The 25,010-nt window shown below is 41.2% G+C and overlaps 1 protein-coding gene across 1 annotated transcript in view; it reads left to right on the top strand.

Annotated features, from left to right (window-relative positions):
* The window catches only part of ryr1b (ryanodine receptor 1b (skeletal)), an 85,860-nt gene that overhangs the window by 3,053 nt on the left and 57,797 nt on the right, over positions 1-25,010 (top strand). Inside the window, exons 2-4 of the mRNA XM_063907468.1 lie at positions 21,697-21,819; positions 22,476-22,577; positions 23,359-23,379. Coding sequence (XP_063763538.1) covers positions 21,697-21,819; positions 22,476-22,577; positions 23,359-23,379 — 246 coding nt within the window. The remainder of the gene's footprint in view (positions 1-21,696; positions 21,820-22,475; positions 22,578-23,358; positions 23,380-25,010) is intronic.

Raw genomic sequence — 25,010 nt, 5'->3', positions numbered from 1 at the left:
TACGGCACGCATATGCCTGTCATATCATGTCATGTCATATCAGGGTATTTATACATTTTTCATGATTGGACATTTATTTACATTTATAAGTTTTGGCCTCACAAAACCATTGTAAACCATGATATTGTGCAAACTTTGCGTCCACATTAGAACATAAGCACTGTTTGAAAATGTTAACGAATCCCCCCTTCCCTGAAACTGCAGAGCTCACATTAAAATACTTCTAGGATTTATGATTTTCCTTCAAACTTCAGAATAAAGAAATAAAGCGCAACTTAACAACTTAATAATCCCAAGGTACACTCCACAGACTGTATTCAAGTGTTTAAACAAATAAAACTAGTGCAACTTGGCTGGCTCTGCACTATTATCCCTCAGTATAGAGACTTTAAAACACGTTTAACATATTTAACACTCAGAATGGCCTCAATATGAACATCATGAAGACACTCTAGCTGAACATTGTGTACAGGCTAGTGAGGCTAATAGCAAATAGCACATCTGAAAAGTCATTTTAGGGGTTTCTCAGGTTAGGTTTACTTAATAAAAACGTAAAGTGGTGATTTAAAGAAGCACCATAATGTTCTTCACTGCCAGCTGCTCTTCTTCTCTCTCGTTTCATGATTGAAGAAAGTTTGACTTGCTTACGAGCTAAAGCATGAATGCTGAGAGGCATTTTGTAGGCTATTCCTTGGAAGTTTCCCACTGTTTTAAAACATCAGGAATCACTAGACTCTTGAATAGTATTCAGGCCTGTCAGAATTGTGAGCATGTATCCCTGCAGTTTGAGAAACCTATTGTTAGCTAGTTTAACAGAGAAGCTAAAAAGAATGCAGTGTGATGCCTTCAGTGTTATCCTTTCTTCTGTTCCTCTACTTGTATTTCATCCCTGCTGGGAATCCTCCAAACAAGATGAGAAACTGTGGAGGTGTGAGTGTTAGAGTCAGGCAGAGTCTTACTGGATTTAGCGTTGTTTCACCCCCATGGAATTTTTATTTGATAGTGCAAGAGGAGGTTAGATTCTTTTGAATACTGAATCCAGTTTAGTGTTACACTTGAGCGAAATGTTTGGTCTTCTTCAGCACAACAGTGATCGTTTTCACACAGATTACTGAGCGGCGCTGCTTGTTTCTATTCTGGGTTTTATTGCGTTATTCTCATATGTGACTGTGACTCACAGGGCTGGAGTGTGGCTTACATGGTTGTACAGTATAGAGTAATGCAGGGAGGAGTTCTATAACCCGGAATTTTGTTAGTGTTGACAACTTTCGGTTCCCTCAACTCAAAGTCAATGTTTCTTTTTATTTGTTTTGGTGAATAAAAGATGTTCACAGTTTGTCCTGTGACAGAAAATCCATCAGTAAATACCCAACATCTTTGGTTATAGAGTGGGGCATACACTAGTCCTGTAACCTGGAAATTAGATAGCATTGTAGCCATTCCTGTTTCTTGTCTCGTTTTTCTCTCTTGTTGCCTAAAATAAGGTCTATGGTTAACCCCAGATTAGGAGATTTTCATGTTTTGTTGTATGACATAACATTTGTCAGACACACCTGGTGAATGGCTTTACCTTCTTTGTCACAGCAATTGCTAACAAGTGGCTAAATGGGACTACTAAACATCACAGGCCTACAAAAAAGCCGCCTTTAGCTTAACAATGATGATGTGCAGCTATGTGACTGGATGTCATTTGTTTATAGCCTTGTTTGCTTTTTCTAGCGATTGATTTACGCTTCAAAAATCAGAGAGTGTGGTTAACATGTGGACATTTTCCTGTTGAACAAACCATGTTAGGTATAAAAAAAAAACAGTAAAGCTATCTTTTTTTTGGTAATATTTCATAATCCCATTATCCAACTTTTTGCCCTTGCGACGCTGACTTCTGGTTTGTCCTCCAAAAGTAAATCAACACTGCACCACTCCACACACACTAGCTGCTGGGCTATACAGTAGCAGGTTACTTCCACTCAAACGAAGTGGATTTTGAACTACAGCTATAGGGTTTCAAAACTCCTCCCTTAAAAAACCCACCATGCATGCACTTGAGCCCCCACATTGCTTTCAAGAGATCGGCTTCGCTTGCAATAGCCTTGGTCTTTTGAAAAAAGCTGCTGAAGTGTCTCACTGTGCATTCACTTGAGAGTGCATGTCAGGTGACCCTATTTTGACACTACGGCGCTGTGACGGTATAGAAAAGCTGTGTCACTGTTTAATGATGCCACCTTTGCATTGTTATTCATGCAGACCAGTTTGAACGGGTTTTTGAGCTACCGTCTATAGCAGCAGTTTCTTTTTATAGTGTGCCACTATAAGTGTACACACTCTGCAGGGAGAAACCAGAGGAGTCAGTGTCCTACTTCCCAGCATCCTTCGGGAAACGTGGTGTGTGTGGGTGTAGATGTTGGTGTGTGAGTCTCTGCACGTGAACAGGGGTCCTGTTCATTGTTGGGACTGTCTATTGTGACAGGTTGTCATAATATCTTCAGTCAGAGCTGTACGGCGGTTGTGTTTCAGGCTAGAAGGTGACTGTATGTCCCGGTTTAAACTAGGCCACATTTGTTTGAAAGGTCTTTCTAGATGCCAAGGTTAAAACATTTTTTACACAATAATATTCCAATGTCATACACCCACTTCACAGTGAAGTAAAGACTCTGAAAGTGGGGCAAACAACACAACTCAGTCCATTTTAGTGAAGTTAAATGTGCCTTTGGCTGTCCTGAACAGGATTTAAGATTTGAAGGGTTTTAAGTGATTTGTTTTAAAAAATAAATAAAAGAAACCTATGTATATTGGGTTTTCTTTAAATACAACTACATGCATTGGAACATAAATACATTTATAAATGTCAAGGAAAAAATTAAACACCCCATTATCAATTACCAGTCATGACATCATCATTATTGAAATAATAACCAATACTGCACATGAAACCTGCACTGCTTGCACAAAGACTTTTACCTGCATCAGTATCTGTAAATGTAAATATATTTAACAATCCGGGCACACTAAAATGAATATACAGCCCCGGAAAAAATGAAGAGACCACTCCACATTTTTCTTAAATCTTTATCTCTACATGAATGGCAGCCATTCCAGTGTCTGTTGAATTCCAACACAGAGAAAATAATGTCAATAGTTTATAGAACACAATTAAAAAAGATAATAATAATTTAACTAAAACGCGTACCTTTCCTCGCAGTGACAATATGTGTTTTTTAATATTACAAAAGAAATAGGCAATTATTTTCTGTTTCCAATTCAGTCTTTTTGCTAACAATGTCTCAAAGCTTATTATATTTGCATTATTGGTTATTTAATCGTTTTCTTGTAACCTCTATAACTCCATATGCTGCCAGAACTGGATGCAGGCGTTTCTGTAAATCTTCAGATAGCATTTAGAATATTTAGGTCCATTAAATAGCATTATTTAGGCAGTTATGTTTAAATAAACATTATTTTTATTGCACTTGCTATATAAAAAATACAATGGAAAATTCTGATTAGGCCTACAAGAGTACGCTGTCACTGCCCAACTCTATTTGTCCTATCTCCCTGTTTCTACACACACACAGCAGTGAGCTACAGCAGGGCTTTAGAAGTGCTGAGCCCTGGAGATGAACATGACCACAGTGGGTCATCAACACACACACACACACACACACACACACACACACACACACACACACACACACACACACACACACACACACACACACACACACACACACACACACACACACAAGCACCTGTTAGTCTGTTTGCTTTGGTCACTGCAGTTTACACAATAAACAGGTGCTGTGGTCTGCACTCAGAGACCAGACATAAACACAGAGCGGGGGGAATCCTGCAGAAGCTGAGTGACACAACTCTGTGTGTGTGTGTGTGTGTGTGTGTGTGTGTGTGTGTGTGTGTGTGTGTGTGTGTGTGTGTGTGTGTGTGTGTGTGTGTGTGTGTGTGTGTGTGTGTGTGTGTGTGTGTGTGTGTGTGTGTGTGTGTGTGTGTGTGTGGCTTGTGTAGAGGCTTAGCTCCAACACGGATAAGAGAGGACGATTATATAGTTGACAGTGTACTGTATAGTTTAGATGAAAATGAGGTCAAACTGCTAATACATTTGGCGCTAGGACTAAAGTTAAACATTGTCTGTTTAATGAATAACTTTTGTTGTAAGTCAAGTAGCATACTGCTTTTTTAATTGAGTAATCATCTCATTCACCTTGCTTTATGTCACTTATCATTGCCTTACTGCAGCTTTACTTCTCACCATAATGTATCTCTGCCAAACACAAGATCGGTCCTTACATTTCAAGAATCTCTAATAAGGTTTCATATTGTATACATAAATGACACAAAAAAAAGCTTCCTGGAACAGCAGCATGATTTTAATTGATGTGATTTTGACTACATGCAAAATCGCTACAAGGCCCAATTCCAAACCACACCCTACCCTCACACCATGATGGAGAAACTCCCCTCCCTCCTGCCGTAACAACGGATTCAAATCCTCATCTCTTGGTCAAAACATAAAAACATAATGTAAATTAAACTCCCAAAATCTTTAATGGCGTTTCTTTATTTGCAAACCTCTTTTATTTTTAAAATATGATGTTTATAAGCAGTTTGGTTTTCGCACTAGTCTTACACAACTTTTTAGTTAAATTCACACAGGTACTGTATATAATCCTGAGCAAAACTAAAAAAACGAGGTAACATCGGTATGATATTTAATGTGTATCTTGATTTACCAGTCTGAATGTTTGCAGGAACTGTTTGTACACAGCATGTTTCCTGACGGACACACACAGCGGTGAGTCCGGTCAGGTAGAGCAACATGTGAAGTCAGGTGCGATGCAGACTCGCTGTTGTAGGGCTGGATAACCCACACCCCTCCACACTTGTTTCCGTAGGAACGCGCAAACAGAGGGGATGGTGTGTAGGGGGCGGTTTGGAATTGAGCCCTACTGTCCTTCAAAGCCCCCTTATGAAGCATGAAGGGATTTGTAGCCAAACAAGTCCATACGGCCGATGTTTACTTCATAATTTCTCACTGACAATGCTTTGTCGGAAAGCTTCCAGAAGGTGTGTGTAGACAGAGTTTTGGCAGGGAGGAAAATGTTCTGGATCCTTGGTGCAGTCATTTGGATTCTCCTGCAGAAATCGCACAATATGTTCTCACTAAGTTCGGGCAAAGGCGGGGATGAAACCATAAATGGAGTGCTTTGTGAACTTGAAAGAATGTCCACTGATATTCGAGTTTCAGGTTAGGATTGAATGCAAGTTGGTGGATTATAGTGGGATGCATGCTGGGATATTTCATATCTGGAGGTTTTTCAGTCCTCTTTCCAAGGCCAGTATGCTGTACTGGTCTTGGACAATGAATAGAATCTGAAATATGCACATTTTTCATTACACATCTGTCTTTTAAACTCCTGCTGCTCCAGAAAGAATTTTGCTTATTCTTAAGGCACATTTTTTTAGAGGAATGGATTTTGGATCTGGGCCAACGAAAATATTTATTTATTTCCTCTGAATTGCTGCTGTTGGCCAGACTTATCGTCTTTCAGAGAGCAGAGGCTGTTTAATGTTTGATGTGCGGTACTTTGTAGCAGTTTTACTGAGCCGGAGGGGAGTGAAGCCCTGTGTGTGTGTGTGTGTGTGTGTGTGTGTGTGTGTGTGTGTGTGTGTGTGTGTGTGTGTGTGTGTGTGTGTGTGTGTGTGTGTGTGTGTGTGTGTGTGTGTGTGTGTGTGTGTGTGTGTTTGTGCGTGCGTGCGTGCGCGTGTGCGTGCGCGTGCGCGTGAGAGCTGTCAAGACAATATGTGTCAATGAAATGCATTGTCAGGGTTTCCTCGAAATTGATGGAGCTTGGTTGGGAGTGGAAATCTAACAACCAGTGTTTGGAGGGTGACTTTAAAAATGTATTCTGTTGCAAGTACTCATTACCTGTAAACAAATGTAATCCGTAATCTATTCTGATTATCAAAATACAAAAGTAATCTAACCTGATTACTTTCTGTTCCTTTTGGATTACCATAAATGCAATACAAATAAATGCAAGGGAAAATAAATATCAGCTGTTTATTTACTAAAGTGTATTATGGAAGACAACAGAACAATGTGACCTTAGAAAAGAAGAAACCAAGATATTTAGTATCAAAAGTGATTTTATTTATAGGAAAACCTGCCTTTCATGAAGCATATTCAGCCCATACACCGACAATTAAAGACATACAGTAAGCACATACTACAGTTTAAAAAAGCAGAAAGAAAATCTGAGCTGACAGAAAATGCTTTGTTTTAGTTTAACACACAAAGTTAAGCTCACACACATTATTTTATGAACATATAGGTTTACCTACATATCACATTCACAAAATCAGTCAATAATAATAGCAATTACGTATATTTATCCAAACTGTGCAGCCCTGTTTTAAGCTTCACCAGACTTTTAAATGGTGTGGTAACTCTTTTAATTTTCCTAAACTTGTTTTTGGGGAAGTATTTGGTTGTTTTGCTGAGTTTCCTGTGCTCGATGCCTCCCTCTGAGCAAAAGAGTGTTGCACTTTCTCCAGGTTGCAGTGCGACTTCTAAGTATCTCCAAGTGAAACCTCTGAGTATCTGCTGGTCAGCAGAAGGAGGGAATGTGATAGTGACAGGTGCAGACACCTAAAATAGGAGAGGCGCAGAGGGGGAAGGCCCAGAGCGGTGGGGCAGCAGTAATGGAAAAGGGGAGAGAAAGAGGACTGCGATGGAATAAAAAGAGAGAAACACAGGACAGTACATAAAGTGATATAATGTGCATTGAGAAGGAAAGAGACAAGGCAGAGACATTGTGGGAAAATGTTGTGAAGTCTTCCGAGTGCTGTTGAAAAATGTATCAGCAAAGATTCAAAGAAATCACAATTTTCTCTCAGCTACCCATATCTTCATAACTAATCTGCAAAACCCAGTCACCCATACCAATTTATACCAAATATAGGTTAGTGCAGGGACACATGTACTATAATTAGCTCTGCAGCAGTGTTAAACATTTCCTTATTTATTGAAACATGAAAAATGATTGGTTTTTGGGGTCCCACAGTCGTATTTCTGTAGGGTTGCCTGAGGTTGAAGCATTTTATTCATAATGGCCTATTGGCAGTACTACAACTTCTGTGTCAGTCCATGACGTCGTTGGGCCCAAAAAGACTTTCAACCATTGACTTACATTTGGAAAACACATCTGTAAAACAGTGCATGATTTGTTTTCTAAGCTAAATGCAGTACCCAGTACGAACACTTTTATAGCCTTTAATTTAGGCCATAAAAGTTGTAAAATGCGCTAAAAGTGAGTGAAGTTGTTTTTCCACTGCAAAAAATGGTTTCAATTCCCAGCTGACTGCCTTGTTTACACCACGATCAAGCAGAAATGAGTTAAACCAGTTGTATGTGATGCTAAAGCAGAGGGAAAGAAGCCAGAGAGTGAAAGCTTTTTTAAACTGAACATGATGCTAATGCTAATGATTGCAATGCTAAGGTGTCTATTACTGTCTCCCACCTTTGTATTTGCCCATGCATCATTACAGAGGTATGCTTGACAGACTGCCGGGTTATACACTAGCCAGTGGGGGTCTTCTGAGCCCAGAAAAGTGAACAAGTTGCTTCTGAGTTTTAGATCCATGCCACATTTGGGTGTGAACACTTTCATGTTGCTAGAAACGAGTAGACAGTATAGGGGGAAAGCGACAAGATATTCCTCTACTAGGATTGAGTTGTTTACCTGCCTATTGACAGAAAATATAAATGCACCTCATACATCTCTGGGACTCTGGGTTCAGGCTCCATGGAACAGTTCCTTTCTCGTGATTTGTCCAGTGCTAAGTCTGTATCTGTTGACACTGTGGTGAATTAAGGGAGGCAGTCTGGCTATTTTAGAGGTGATATGCAAGAGATGATGTGTAGTGTATGTAACCTAAACTCAGAGCCACAGAGACCCTTATATTATCACATGGGGCCTCAGACAGCACAAACCCATTACCCTGAATATACAGTGTCAGGTGCAAGTTTTTTTAGGAGCAGGAAAACAGTGATAAATGTTGATAAAAGACATATAAGCTTCAAGAAAGACACACAGTAAGGCTCAGAGAACCTAGGAAGATGGTCTGAATTCTTTATTAAAGAATACATGACTATTTACAAGGCGAGTATTGTGATGGAAATAATTGGAGAGCGATCTGGAGACCTGCTTGAATATTCCTAATTTGAAAAGGTCATCTTAACATCAAAATATGCATAAAGTTTGATGTTGGAATATGCTAATGTAGGTACAGTATATGTGAATAGATAGGGAGGGGGTTCCGCAGCTTGCAGACTGCAGTTTGTGACGCAGGATTCCTGAAAATGCTACTGTTTGGTTTCTTCTACTTTCCGAAGGGAAACCCCTCGGCGTTATTGAACCGTTCCTTTCCTCCGCCCACACACCGTGCAATTTGCTGTCCTTCACTCTTTTTTTTTTATGTCTGCAGAGTTTCAATCAATGTCCCGAGCTGGCCTGTATCAGCACTCTGAGATCAGAGCATCAGGGCCATAAAGGGCAATGGTTATTCATTTGAGGGGGTCGACTCGATTCGGTTGCACAAGTGACTCTTTGGCGATTTCATAATGCCATTGTGATCAACTCAAGTTGTAAACCAATAGCGACCAATAATTCATGAAATTAGATTAAATACCCTGTTAGCTTGCAAAGAAAACAAACAAACAAACAACAAACATTTCATTTGATTGGTTGTTGAAAATACTTTGATTGGATAGATAAGACCATAATGGGATTTTGAAATTCTCTAATGGCACCTGTTGTCCATTGTAACAGGACTGGGCTGAATAAAGAGGACAATTACAATTATTAAAAATGATGTATACAGATAAGTTACGAAGTATTGTTAAACATGCAGAAAGAGAGTGCAGGTCAAAGTTACTGTGCAAAAGTGCAAGAGTGCAGGCTTTATCTGCAGTCCGGGTTATTGTCAGGTTAACCCCCTTTGGTGTTCCACCATCGTTGTGGGCCCGGATTGTATTGAGAAGACATCCAAACTTTGCTGAACCAGCTCTTTGGTTTGCTGTAATTGGGCTTTGGATAGCCCTGGACCGTATTCAACTTTGGCCACCTCACTATCTGGAGAAAAGGGGAACACAACCGGGGAAGAACAACACAGCAGTGCCTCGGGCCTACCATTTCTTTAAAATGTCTGCTCCACCCTGAGACAGGTGAACGCGCGGAAGGCAGCCGGGCCTGATGGAATACTGAACGCGTGCTCAAAGCCTGTGCAGAGCAGCTGGCCGGGGTCTTTACGGACATTTTCAACCTATCCCTGGCCCAGGCAGTTGTTCCCACAACTTTCAAGACCACCACCATTGTGCCAGTGCCGAAGCACTCCACCGCTACGGCCCATAATGACTTCCGTCCTGTCGCGCTCACCCACGACTGTGTACCTGTTTATGGCTCCAACACCATAATCAAGGTCGCAGATGACACTAAGGTGGTAGGCCTGATCAGAGGCGACGACAAACAGCCTACAGGCAAGAAGTACGACACCTGGCTACGTGGTGTGCTGATAACAACCTGGCGCTCAACACCGAGAAGACCAAGGAGATTATCATGGACTTCAGGTGGGCTGGGAGCCATGCACAACCCCCTATCTGCACCAACGGAGCTGCAGTGGAGCGTGTCTCTAGCTTCAAGTTCCTTGGCATCCACATCTCTGCTGATCTCACCTGGGCCCTAAACTCCTCGACCCTGGTCAAAAAGGCGTAGCAGCGTCTGTACTTTGTAAGGAGCCTTAAGAAAGCTCACCTCTGTCCCAGGATACTGGTGGACTTCTACTGCTGTACCATTGAGAGCATACTTACAAACTGCATCACAGTATGGTACGGCAACTGCTCCGCATCAGACCGCAAAGCACTCCAGCGGATTGTGAAAACCGCCCAACGGATCACCGGCACACAGCTACCCACCATCGAGAACATTTTTCGAAAACGCTGTCTGGGCAAGACCAGAGGCATCATTAAGGATGCCTCACACCCTAACAACAGACTTTTCACCCTACTCCCATCCGGTAGGCATTACTGAAGCCTCCGGTCGCGCACCAGTAGGCTGAGAAGAAGCTTCTTTCATGAGGCTGTGCCCCTGTTGAACTCCCCTCCCTCACTCCATTAGCATCATTGCACTCACTACTGTACTGTTTGGTACTTGTAGAACTCGTTAATTGCACTATTCATATCTCCATTGACTGAATAACTTCACTGCTCATATGATACTGTACACATAACCATCTGTACATGTTGCTTAAACTGTTTACACTGTTTACACTGTTTATACTGTTTACTGTTGCTGTTTGCACATATAACCCATATCGCATCATTGCACTCACTACTGCACTGTTCCTGTAAATAACGAACATGTTATTGCACTATTCATCTTGCATTGATTGACTTAATATACTGTTCATATAAGTAATGTACACACAACCAACTGTACAGGTGGTTTTACTGTCTATACTGTACAATCAGTAGATACTGCATATACAATCCCTAAATACTTACTGGTGTAACATATGTACTGTATAGTCATTTATTTTCTCTCTGTATATATTATAGTACATCTTTGCACTTCTGTTGGATGCTAACTGCATTTCATTGGCTTGTACCTGTACTTTGCACAATGACAATAAAGTTGAATCTAATCTAGATTCGGGATGTTTTGCGACTGCCAGGTTGGCGTACCTTGTAATTGACTGACTCTGTCACTTCATAAGGTCTTTGCCACGATGCCAGGAATTTGTGCTCTGTGGTGGGGACCAGGACCCGCACTTTATCCCCTGGCAGAAACTCCCGCAGTTGGGCCCCACTGTTATACACTTTCTTCTGAGCTTCTTGGGCTTGAGCCATGTGCTCTCTCACAATTGGCCAGACATCTTTCATCTGCTTCTGCATTGTCTCCACATGCTCAATCAGGCTCTGATGGGGACTCGGTTGCCCCTCCCAGGCTTCCTTTGTGATGTTGAGAAGTCCTCTGGGCTGTCGGCCATACAGCAGCTCGAAGGGGAAGAAACCAGTTGAAGCCTGCGGAATTTCCCTGATTGAAAACAGGACATAGGGCAGAAGCTGGTCCCAGTTACGACCATCCTTGTCAACAACCTTCTTTAACATGGACTTTAATGTCTTGTTAAAGCGCTATACCAACCCGTCCGTCTGAGGATGGTAGACGGATGTACGAAGCCTGCAGAGATCCTTCATTATCTTGGACATGAAGGGAGTGCCTTGGTCTGTTAGCATCTCTTTAGGAATCCCAACTCGGCTGAACAGGTGTAGCAGTTCCTGTGCAATCCCTTTGGTAGTCAGCTTTGGTATAGCTATGGGCGTGCCAACTTGCCGATCTGTCTCCAGATTAAGTGACGTCAATAGCACCTGGAAGAAAGAAATGGAAAAAGAAAAATCTACAACGTAGAGGCATTGGAGGGCAGCATAGAGACGTCTTTTCTGCTTTAGAATTTTACTCGCTACAGGGTGTACTTTGAGGGTTTGTGACTTTGCAGACCGTTTACATGCAGAAAAAGCTACATAACACACGGAAGGACAGGTTATAACCGGAAAAGCATAATAGGGGACCTTTAAATCTTGAAAAAAAAAAAATATATATTTTTTTTTTGGACACCCCCACTAAAGTCCTCCTGCATGCATTCTCCACCAGTGTAACGGGACTGGGCTGAATAAAGAGGAAAATTGGTAGCACAGCAGTCAAGACAGAGGCAGTGTTTCAAACAAAAAGGGCTTTATTTGTACCCAACTCAAAACACCTTCCCAAAACAAAGGCTAACGTAGCTGGGCCGTTAGCCGACTTACCAGCTTACCAAACTTTCTTTGCTCTCAGACAGGGAACCTCCTGCTCCCTCCGTGTGCCAACACAAACTGCACCTCTTTGTCTCCTGTGAGGGAGTGATCAGCACCTGGTGTGTGGGTCTCCACACCTGCTCCCAATACTGCTAATTGGGAGAGGGTGGTGCCACCTGTTAGGAATGTAGGTGCCTCCAACTACCCTGCCTCTCAGCCCCTTACATCATATAGAAGTAAAAGATTGTGAAATGTCAAAATATCAGAACAAACTTACTAATTAAAGGAGCCAATTCTCATATAACAGACGGATTAAGAGTTGTTTTAAGTTTCTGTCAACTAGTAATTAGCACTTTTTCTTCCTTCAAAAAAATCTTTAGTGCATTAACATTCAGTTGAAAATCAAAAAAACCTCTTGCAACAGTGACAGTGTGCTGTAAAGCCACCTTTGACTTGCATTTGGTTTGCACTAGACCCCACAAAAATCCATTTAGTCAAGTTTGAAATTATGCGTCATTAGGGCAGTAGTTTTATTTCCCATCATAGCATCAGTTGAGATGGTACTAAATGTAACTAAAACACATGTCACCACATAAACTGATTTACCTTCCTCTTACCATGTATAAGTCAAAGGTTGGGTTGCACCACTTGTTTCTCAGAATCCTCTATAAAAAGCCTGGCTGAAACGGAACAATCTATGGGCCTGTGTCCAGTAAGCGCCTTTTCTGATCACCAACATGTTTTCAATATAAGCGCAAGGCGTCCCATGCATGGGCACTCAACATCAGGGTGCCACACTTCTTTGTGCGGCTGCTCCTAATGCTTGAAGATGAAAATATTTAAACTTTTTAGAAAAGACATTTGAGGAGAAACTTGTTTTGGCAGTGTCTCTCAGCTCGGAACTAGAAGAAGAAGAAAATGGACCTTTGTTAATCCCCCGAAGAGGAAATTCAGTTATCCACTCAGTTTTTTTACACATGCACATGCTCACACAATTGTAAATTCACATACAATTAACACACAGTTACAGTTTACACATGCATTTTGAGAGGATCCAGAGCTGAGAGGCAGCCAGTCTAGCCGGCACCAGAGTACAGTTGGGGCAACTCGGCAGTGACCAACAAGGTGATCTGGCTACTCTCCAGTATCAGTCAACCCTTTTCTTGTTCTGATTGGGACGTAAACCGGCATTCAATCCGAAGTCCAAGTCCCTACAGACTAGACCACTGCTACCCCAATGTAACTAAAAATCATGTCACCACATAAACTGATTTTACTTTCCATGTATAAGTCAGAGGTTGGGTTGCACCATTTGTTTCTCTGTCTCTCATGCGCATGAAACGGAACAATCTATGGGCCTGTGTCCACTGAGCACCTTTTCTGAGCACCAACTTAGTTTTTAATGAGAAGTTCACGCACGACTGCGTGGCCACACACAGCTCCAACACCATCATCAAGTTTGCTGACGACACAACCGTCATCGGCCTGATCACAGATGGCGACGAGACGGCGTACAGAGAGGAGGTCAGAGCCCTGACATCTTGGTGCCAGGACAACCACCTCCATCTCAACGTCAGCAAAACAAAGGAGCTGATTGTGGACTACAGGAAGAGGCAGAGAGAGGCACACACACCCATCACCATCGACGGGACTCCTGTGGAGAGAGTCAGCAGCTTCAGGTTCCTCGGGGTAAACATCAGTGAGGACCTGACATGGACACACCAGGGTCATATCCAAGACGGCTCGACAGCGGCAGGCTGCGGAAGTTCATCATGGACTCCAGGATACTCTGCAACTTCTACAGGTGCACCATCGAGAGTATCCTGACTGGCTGCATCACCACCTGGTATGGCAGTTGCACCGCCCTCAACCGTAAGACTCTACAGAGGGTGGTGAAAACTGCTCAGCACATCACCAGGACGGAGCTGCCATCCATGGAGGACCTCTACACCCAGCGGTGTAGGAAGAAGGCCGGTAGGATATTAAAGGACCCCCATCACCCCAGCAACAATCTGTTCTGTCTGCTGCAGTTTGGCAGACGGTACCGCAGCATCTGGACCAAGACCACCAGACTCAGGGACAGTTTTATACCACAGGCTATAAGACTGCTGAACTCCTGAGCTCTGTGAATGTCTACTCACATCTGTACATAGTACACGCATACATACAGTGGGGCAAAAAAGTATTTAGTCAGCCACCAATTGTGCAAGTTCTCCCATTTAAAAAGATGAGAGAGGCCTGTAATTTTTATCATAGGTATACCTCAACTATGAGAGACAGAATGAGAAAAAAAAATCCAGGAAATCACATTGTAGGATTTTTAAAGAATTTATTTTCAGATTATTGTGGAAAATAAGTATTTGGTCAATAACAAAAGTTCATCTCAATACTTTGTTATATACCCTTTGTTGGCAATGACAGAGGTCAAACGTTTTCTGTAAGTCTTCACAAGGTTTTCACACACTGTTGCTGGTATTTTGGCCCATTCCTCCATGCAGATCTCCTCTAAAGCAGTGATGTTTTGGGGCTGTCACTGGGCAACACGGACTTTCAACTCCCTCCAAAGATTTTCTATGGGGTTGAGATCTGGAGACTGGCTAGGCCACTCCAGGACCTTGAAATGCTTCTTACGAAGCCACTCCTTCGTTGCCCTGGCGGTGTGTTTGGGATCATTGACATGATGAAAGACCCAGCCACGCTTAATCTTCAGTGCCCTTGCTGATGGAAGGAGGTTTTCACTCAAAATCTCACGATACATGGCCCCATTCATTCTTTCCTTTACACGGATCAGTCGTCCTGGTCCCTTTGCAGAAAAACAGCCCCAAAGCATGATGTTTCCACCCCCATGCTTCACAGTAGGTGTGGTGTTCTTTGAATGCAACTCTGCATTCTTTCTCCTCCAAACACAACAAGTTGAGTTTTTACCAAAAAGTTCTATTTTGGTTTCATCTGACCATATGACATTCTCCCAATCCTCTTCTGGATCATCCAAATGCCCTCTAGCAAACTTCCGACGGGCCTGGACATGTACTGGCTTAAGCAGGGGGACACGTCTGGAACTGCAGGATTTAAGTCCCTGGCGGCGTAGTGTGTTACTGATGGTAGCCTCTGTTACTTTGGTCCCAGCTCTCTGCAGGTCATTCACTAGGTCCCCCCGTGTGGTTCTGGGATTTTTGCTCACCGTTCTTGTGATCATTTTGACCCCACGGGGTGAGATCTTGCGTGGAGCCCCAGATCGAGGGAGATTAGCAGTGGTCTTGTATGTCTTCCATTTTCTAATAATTGCTCCCACAGTTGATTTCTTCACACCAAGCTGCTTACCTATTGCAGATTCACTTTTCCCAGCCTGGTGCAGGTCTACAATTTTGTCTCTGGTCTCCTTTGACAGCTCTTTGGTCTTGGCCATAGTGGAGTTTGGAGTATGACTGTTTGAGGTTGTGGACATGTGTCTTTTATACTGATAACGAGTTCAAAAAGGTGCCATTAATACAGGTAACGAGTGGAGGACAGAGGAGCCTCTTAAAGAAGAAGTTACAGGTCTGTGAGAGCCAGAAATCTTGCTTGTTTGTAGGTGACCAAATACTTATTTTACCGAGGAATTTACCAATTAATTCATTAAAAATCCTACAATGTGATTTCCTGGATTTTTTTTTCTCATTCTGTCTCTCACAGTTGAGGTATACCTATGATAAAAATTACAGGCCTCTCTCATCTTTCTAAATGGGAGAACTTGCACAATTGGTGGCTGACTAAATACTTTTTTGCCCCACTGTATATATATATATCTATATATATATATATATATATTATACACATCTGCCATATACATCTGTTATACGTAATATCAGTGGCGGGCCGTGCATTTCACACCTAGGCCTTCAGTGATGTCCTACACAGTCCTACCTGAATTATTCCACCTCTTAATACCATCATTATGACGCCATGGCTCTAGAAACTATACATTTAGACAGAAACGCAGCATAACCGGGCATTGCATCACCTTAACATAGTCAAGTACAACAGAGTTATATTAATATTTCCGAAGCATTTATAATCAATACATCAGCATTTACAGTTAACTTAATTAATCAGATTATCTGACAAACCGCTCCTTGACACCTGTGTCTGTCACATAACGCAGAACAAGTGCCAGCTGTGCTACATTACACACATCTGACATCTCGTCCACCATAACAGCGACAAAGGGTGCTTTTTAATCTTCATTTTGATCTCTTCTCCCATCACTTCAGCAATAGCATAAATCAGGTCGTTTTGTATTTTGCCTGACGTCCCAGTAAACATGTTGTTTGTGTACAGGTGGTAATGCAAATCTGTGTTGTTCTCAGCAAGAAAAGAAAGAAGCTCCACGTAGTTTCCTCTGTTTCTGGACTCGGCGCTTTCATCGTTCGACCAAATTGATCTCTTCTCCTCCTTCAGCCATTGTGGGTTGAAAAAAATAGCTTGTAGAAATCTACACAAATTAGCTCGCTCAAGTTCTAGTTCTGTTTGCTAGCTTTGCCCATAGACTGTATGGCTCTGCCTACTGCCTAGCTCTGCCTCTCAATAGTGCGTATCCAATCAGAAGATGTGCACGTGCTAACGTTAGCGTACGCCTGCTAGCTGGCCCGTTGTCGCCACCTCGAAATCTGATTGGTTAACGCCACAGTTTTGTTTGCGTTCACTTTAAGCTACAGCCGCCCGCACTGTTGATTCTGAAGGCCTAAGGGCAGATTTGTTTGACCCTAGCAACACATTATGGCTGAAATATGATTGGATAAAAGCTCTAACATAAAGGCCAGCCCTCCAAATCTCGTTCTGAGGCTGGAAGCAGCGCAGCCAAGACGAACGCTATAAAATGAAGAGAATAGACTATGGGGAATAATTTAATACATATTTGTGGAAAAAATATATCAAAATTTAATTTATATTCTGATGATGTTTAGGCCAGCAGAGAAGGCCTTGCTGGCCCTGACGGCCCACCACTGCGTAATATATGCATCTGTCCATACCTCCTCATTCAACAGTGTAAAGTGTTTAAATACTTTCAATGTATTCCACATATGTATATATTTCACATCCTCAAATCTTTATTGTTGTTATTGTAAATATTCTTCTCTCTTTTTGCACTATTTTATTTATCTTATTTGCACCATGTATGTTGAGTTGTTGGAGGAGCATGGGATATAAGATTTTCATATGCACAGCATATACGTTGTATATGCTGTGCATATGACCAATAAAACCTTGACACCTTGAAGTAAGCGCAAGGTGCCACATGCAGGTGAATAAAGCACCCAAAAGTGCTGCTCCTAACACTTGAACAAAAGACAATTGAGAAGAAGCTTGTTTTCGACAGTGTCTCTCAGCTGGGAAATACCATAACAAAGACAGAAAACAAGTTTCTTTGAGCAGATCGGCCAAGTGTTGCTGCTGGTGATTGTTAGTTTTCATTGCCGTATGCAGATCGTCTTCGTGCGTTACGCCGATCAGTGAAGCCCATTAATACAAAGTGTGAAAGCATCACCTTGCGGTTTTGGGGCAATACAGTCTGTCTTATTAAAGGGGTGAAATGTTGTCGAGATATTGTGGTCGTAGAAAAAAACACGGCGTGGAGGCTCTCCCTACCCTACCAGACGCAATGTGAACACAAGTTCTTAACACACTGTCTGTCCACATGAAGAACTTCAGCTATGTTCACAGTTGTCTAACTTCACCTCGTTGCCCATCTTGTGCTTCCTTTTAGATTATCAGAAAAGTGAAAGCGGATATCTGTCACCACTTTGCATCTGTTTTGCGTGTTCCCTTCTTGTTCAGGGCGGGCAGTGTACCAGCTTGTCTGGGGAACCCTGGCTACCCTCTGTCTGCATGTGTACCAACAGCCGTCCCTCAGAGAATACACAAAGGTGTCTGCTTTCAGGCGCTATTTGTGCTTCTGGCTGTAAGCTCCGCTGCCTTACCCATCTCTATTCACGCACACTAGTGTGTTTGTTTGTCTGACATCCAATATATACATCTCATTGTTTCTAACCCTCCCCCTGACCCCAAATATCCACATAGCCACAAATTTGGTGGCTATCCAAACATGGATCGCCTGTAACTGGAATGGTTGGTATGTGTTGAATGCACTTGTCTTTGCCCATGGCCCAGGTTTAAGATCAGGAGGTCAGGGGGGTGATAACTAGCACTTTCACTTCATACAGCCTATCGTACATCTTGTCTCGGAGCAATGAGTCACTCGGGTGCTTCGGTCTGCTTTTAGACACCCACGCTCCGACCTATCTCCTTAATGGGGACTGCAGTCAGAGGCACTGTCCTCAAAACATGTCCACTTTAGCCCATTATACCATTCTAGCTCAGCGCCGGACTGCTCAGGTTTTTTCTGTGACCTTACAACTTCTCTGAAGCGATCCCTAGTCTCAGAAGGACTTATGTTCGGTCCAGACAAACAGCGATTTGTGTTGTCGTAGTGCATATAGCCGGTAAAAGCAGTGAGGTTGTGTGAGTGGTTGGTATTGTTGCCATACAAAGAAGGTGGGAAATAAATTCCACCTCTTACTTTTAACACATTTGAGGACTCGATCTCTCATTTGCACAGTACCTCTGTATAGATTTCTCTCAAAAGTCATGTTTCTGCTGCCCACACACACTTTCAGCAACACTTGAGTCGCACATCAAGTGGTGTCTGCAATGGAGAGAGGACACAATGCTCCACTTTCCACGGTGCAAAGAAGGGAACACGAGGATAGGACAGAGGAGACATTTCAAGGCTGAGGGGAGATAGATGATACCCCTGCCAAAGGAAGAGGGCACACTTTTATTCGCCAACGAAACCCTAGAGGCCTCTGGGTATGAGAGAGGAGTTACGAGCTCATTGATCTGCTTCACTTAGATTTTTTTTCTACCGCAAACATAGACATGCACACTCCTGCGCTGGCCATGGCACGATAAGTCATCGGCGCCATGGCAGGACAGCGGGCAGGTCGATATCGGGAGTGATCCATTCGCTGTTAGGTGAGGGGGTGAACCGTCTTCTCCCAAAACCGTAGAGAGTCTTCAGGTTAAGTGATGGATCCACTTGTGTGGTGACTGAGGAGAATGAACAGCTGGGAATGTTGAGTGTCAGGTGTTGGTTTCACAGAGTGGGGTGGCTGTTTATCGCTGTATTTACACCGGTCCCCGGAGGGTCCCAGCTTTGACGAGGGGCAACAAATTACTGTCCGTTAGCATTCTGCTGGGGGTTATGATTAATGTGTATCTATTGTGGGAACCCCTACCGAGGGGAACTTTTTGTATTAGCAATAATTGCAGGTTTTCGGCGATTAGATGGCGAGTGTTTCTGTTTTGGAATCTGCTTGGGAACTCCATTAGTGTCAATATACTGTACATCGGAAAACCATCTGAAGTCCCTCAGCCACGTTAAATAAAATGTTCTCACTCCAGTGCAATGCCTACTATGGACACTAACATCCTAACACATGAATACATGTGGCTCATTAAATCCGCTAGGGTTTCAGCTTTCCACTCATATCCAAATTACAATTCCAAGACCCAAGTACACAACAATATTTAAATATACCATATAAGTAACAAGAGAAAGTACTACATTTGTAATACATGCAACAAAACTGCTCAAAATGTTGCCTCAAACTGTCTGTGTTTGTCATAAACAGACCTGGGGAGTAATGGATTACATAATCAGGGCACAAAAAAAAATGCTGTGTTATGATCAGATAAGTGGTAGGCTTTTTTAAATGGGGTATTACTAGCAGGATAGCAATGTTACAGTACACTTTAAAATAAATATAAATATAGTATAGGTACTGCAGAGTTTTCTTTCTTTAGGGTTTTGTTGTTCTTTGTTTTAAATATCTTTTTTTTAATGCATTTGGTGGACACCTGATTTTTTAAAACAGAAATACTGCGTTAAACTAAAACAGCATTTGTAAACTACTATTCTGAATGACTAGCGTATAATTTACAATGACACATTTTTGATGCTAAATATCTTTGTAACTTCTTTTTTAAAGTCATTTTGTTCTGTTAAGACTTAAGTAAAATACATCTAATTGATATTTTGTTTCTCTTTTTTTCATCTGCATTGCATTTGATGTTTAGGTAATCCATAAGTAACAGAAAGTAATCAGGTTATATTACTTTTATATTGTCATGTTTAGATTAGGTTACTGATTCCATTTTTTTTTTACAGTTAACTAGTAATTGTAACACATTTAATATTTTTAGTAAACCTGCCAACCCTGGGCATAAAGAGGTCATGTATGTAAAGGAGACACTGTCCATAGAACTTTTTTTCTATCAGGCTTTCTCTCAGTGAAAAGTTACGGACCCCTGTGAATTTGCCCCTTCCAGTTTTTGTCTTTGCCAAAACTAGCCAAACTTTGAAACGTTATCAAGCCTCCTTAGCCACAAGTTAGCATAACGTGTATTGTTATATCATACCAGTATCTGTACTCTACTACCGCCTCTGAAGGACAGTAGGTGGGGCAGGGATCTAAAAAAGTTTACCATGAATTGTGTTGTTGCGCAATATTTTACCAAAATTTGGATCTTGGATGTTGAATGCAATGTTTTTGTATTTATAGACAGATTTTCAGTTTTTTATTTCTAATTTAGTATAAGAACAACAATTACCAGACACTTAGACTTGGTTTATTTGTGTAATCCAAAGTGAGCATCATGTTCTTCTAAAATCTATTTAAAAAGTCACCACAGTGTTCACTTATAATGACATGACTTTGAAATAAATAAATGCAAACTTAACATTCACTGTATTCATCTAAAGTCATTTTGCTGTTTGATATTCATAATGTGGACATTAAAGTTAAAAAATGCATCGAAACATAAAACAGTACAGCACGTAATAACTATTATTAATGGATTATAGTAAATGGGATAACAACATATGTATTTATTTATTTATTTGACTTTGTAAGTCAGGGGTGTCCAAAACTTTTTTCACCGAGGGCCACATACAGAAAAATATACGGAGAGCGAAGTTAAGTTATTAGTAAGCAAAACAAATCAAATGTAGGTGAATAATGCCCGATACTTGAAAACGCTTTCAGAAAAAAACAGCCTACATGCCGTCTGTCTTTAGGGTTTCATTTATTTTGTTGGCCTCAGATTGCTGATAATAAGAGTAAATATGAAGGTTCAATTTCAAGCTTGTTATAGAAATAAGTTATTGGGTTTTTCTTTTATCAACTAAGATTTGTTCGAAAATGTTTTCAATTTTAAATGACTACATTTATTTGAAATTGGGCTCAATAATATAATTGAACATATATATCTGAGAAGTACAATATAAGACAAGCAAAAGTTTAATTTGTGGGCCATATTGCATTATACTTTTAGAATTAGCTGAGGGCCGATTCAAAATGGCCTGCGGGCCGCATTTGGCCCCTGGGCCGTAGTTTGGACACCCCTGTTCTAAGTGATTGTGTACTGTACAGCAAGTGCTGATTTTATTGTATTTTATTTAGAATAGTATATTTATGTAGTATCCTTTTATCATTTTATTTTATGTGCTGCAGGCAAGTTTCCTCTGCTGCGTTTCATATGAAACATATCCCTTTAGTTAATAAAGGGTCAGTATTGTAGACAAAAAATGCCTGCACCAAATGCCAAACCTAGCCATTTATACTCAAAAAGTGCAATAAAACAATGTGTACGAAAATATAAAAAAGCAAGCATTGCATGATCATTCAGCAGCAAAAAGGAAATAAGTGTATGGTTGAAAAAACTAACAGGACAGTAATAACGTGTCCTGACAGTGAAAGGCCGGTGTGTAAAGGTGTGTGTTTGTGTTGCGGCTGCAGGAGGACCAAGTGGTGCTGCAGTGCACGGCCTCCATCCTGAAGGATCAGCAGGTGAAGCTGTGTCTGTCCTGCGAGGGCTTCGGGAACCGTCTCTGCTTCCTGGAAACCACGTCCAACGCTCAGGTGAGACGCATGTTCAATTAAAAAAAATACACAAACCTTACCGATAACAGGCAGATCACTCACTGGACTTATTTCAAGCCTCCACCTAATTTTGGAACCCTCAATATTTTTTTGGGAACTAAAGATAATAAAAAAAAAAAAAATGACATGATTTAAATTGTGATAGCAACCTAATATAACAGCATATGACAAAAACAACAATAAAATAACAAATAAATGTAAAGAAAGATGTGTGGAAATGTGATTGTGAAAATGTGTGAAAACTGTATGTGTAGTTTTTGAGTGTGTGTGTGTTTTCTACAGGGGGGGATTTTGGTTTATACACTTGCATTAATTCCTCAGTAATAGTAATGTCATTATGAGTGAAACAAAACAGATAATACACAACAATAAAATAAAAATGAATATAAAAAGGATAATACGAATTTGATTCAAGAACATAGGAAAAACCTGTAAAAAAAAAACAGCAGATCAAAGTTTTTTGTTGTTTTTTGAAACATTTTATAGAGGAACGGTGTTTTCATCAGGTGGGAAAAGCCATTACATCATTTTGTTTCTGACCCAAAATTGACCTCTGCAGGTGAAAGACTTGAAGGTTTGCCACAGACTGTGTTTTCCCTCTCGCTGTCCTTCACTGTAACCTTGTTTTTATCCAGAATGTGCCCCCGGACTTGGCCATATGCAGCTTTGTTCTGGTGCAGTCCCTGTCGGTGCGCGCTCTGCAGGAGATGTTGGCCAACACGGTGGAGATGACCGAGGTAACTACAGCAATACGGAAATTAATAATGGTTAGAGGAATATACGGGAAAGGAACAGACACCTGACCTGTTTTTTTGAAGGGATGCAAGAAATCAAGCAAGTGCTTATGAGTAATTTAGCTAAGGAACGACAATTAGAGAAACGTGCTTTGGTAGAAATTATATTTCTGACTGCAGAAAAATTGATCTATTTGCAATGTATTCTACTGCGTCTATCTCCTGTCTCTCTCACTGTCACAGGAAATATTTCTTCATTTTAAATTGGGATTGCTCAAAGATTGGAGACAGAAAGCCGGATTTTATTGACAGAAGTTCAGTATTCCTTTTTACTGACAGGAACACTGCAGCCTCTTGAAATATATATATATCCTTAATTTATCCAGTTAAAAGTCTCAATCAGATTAACATATCTTGTCTGTTTTCTGTCTTAGAGTTATATAAGACAATTAATTGATTATTTATGTCCAGTAGAGGTGCTTATCTTAGCGTAGCTTTAGCACAACACCTGGAAACTCCATCAAAGGGGCCTTCCTTTATATTTTCAAAAGGGATTACAGATTGGGCTTTGAAACATCAATGCAAATCTGCTGTTTCTCCTTAATTAAGTACTGTAGATCAAACACTGTTAATAAAAGATCCTGCAGTCTATGTCAGGAACCTTCTTAAGCAAAAAAGACTATTCGACCACAACCTCTTTGGTTTTATTAGGAATTTTAGATTTTATTACCTATTATCTGACACCCCTCCAATCACCTTTCCCTTCTTGCCCTCTGCCAATCAGGCAGTCGATTTGGACCAATGGGTATGTCTGTTAACGTCTTTCTTTTTCCTGTAACGTGGTGACCGTCCTCGTTCCCGTCCTGTTGACCACACTAGGTGTCCTGTTTACCTCCATAGTGCTGTATCATTCACTCGTCCTATCATCTGTTAGCCCTCACCCAGAGCTGGTGATGGCTCTGTACACCTGTCAATCATTCACAGTAACTGATGGGGTCCGAGTAAATACATCCATTGTCTGTAAATTAAAACCCTCAAACCACTTAGTCCTTGAATAGTTAGAACAGAATATTTACGGAAACATTTCCCTAAAACTGGCTGAATCTGCAGTTTGAAAGCTAGAGTGAAGGCTGTATTCTAAAAGGTACAGCTGTATCAGATCTGTTAAGCGCCACAATGCAATATTCCTTTTTCTCAGAATTGTGAGATTTTCTGAAACAAAACATTTTTTCTGACTTTAATTTCAAAACTCAATTTTTTTAAACTTTTGGTCGGATCTTTAAAAATAATTCACGAGGCCCTAATCCTTTTCCGTACATATGTGATATATTGGCAGCCATGTAGAAATCTAGGTAAGATTTTAGTCCATTTGAATCAGGACCCAAGTTTTGTAGGTCTCAGATTTTGCGTCAGTTTCAACAATTATTTGAAGAGAAATTCATCAAAGTATGAATTTAGAAACTACAGTCTCAATGTAAGGCAGCCAGAGGGCTTATTCTGTTTTTAGTGTAACTCACTTTGCTTGAATTGATGAGTTTTTATGCACAAAAAATAGATGCCAAATTTCTTGGGTGTCAACCTTGGAAATCCCGAACTGAAAAAGTATCTGAAAAAAGTTAAAAGTCTTAATGTGCATTTTGTCTATACTCTAGATAGATTTGTTTATTCTCATATGAATACAAAATGCAAGCAATAAGTTAAAACCAAGATGAAACAGCAAACATTTTGTTAAGATTTAAACATATCTTCTGGTAATCTTTGCTATACGTTCTATTGTACGGTCTAGGCAGTGTTTTGATACCTGAGCATTTTGAAAGAATAGTCAACATTTCAGCTTTTAGTAAGTATTTTTGTATTTAAGAAACCTAGCCTAGCTTTGGCTTATAGAACATAACACAGGCTCCAGTTTCACGAGTTTCATTATCGTGGCAAGTTTGGTCAGTTTCCTGGCCTCCCAGGAGCTGGAAGATGTGGAAGAGCCAGGATGAGAATAGCATGGCATGCAGCCCAAGGGAGGCTCCCCCCCACCTCTGTAAGGGGTGGATGTGGAAACTGGACACCCCCATAGCTCTGGACAGGCGTTTCTCTTTCTCAACACACACACACCAGCACCTGTCCTTACCAAGGCTAATAGTTTAATGCGACCACTTGACATACCTGCCCCGGCCTTGCCCTGGTGGATTATGGGTGCTTAAACCTGCAGCAGGGCTAAGCATTATCTTCCTGGTGGCTGGAGTCAATGGATGTTTTAGCTAATCCATCCGTAACACAGTAATTATGTTTCCTTGTTGCATCTTTGCTGGATGTGACACTAGGATTCTTGATGCTTTCCTATAGAGTGCTGCAGGGATGAAGTATTTTTGTAGGCTGACCCAAAAGTAAGCTGCGCATGGGTTCCCTCGACAAAAAACAATGCGATTTCTCCATAGGATTTTG

The sequence above is a fragment of the Eleginops maclovinus genome, chromosome 18 (assembly GCF_036324505.1).
Source record: "Eleginops maclovinus isolate JMC-PN-2008 ecotype Puerto Natales chromosome 18, JC_Emac_rtc_rv5, whole genome shotgun sequence".
Classification (NCBI taxonomy): domain Eukaryota; kingdom Metazoa; phylum Chordata; class Actinopteri; order Perciformes; family Eleginopidae; genus Eleginops; species Eleginops maclovinus.
The sequence above is the reverse complement of the archived record's forward strand: the minus strand, read 5'-3'. Positions and strand labels throughout refer to the sequence as shown.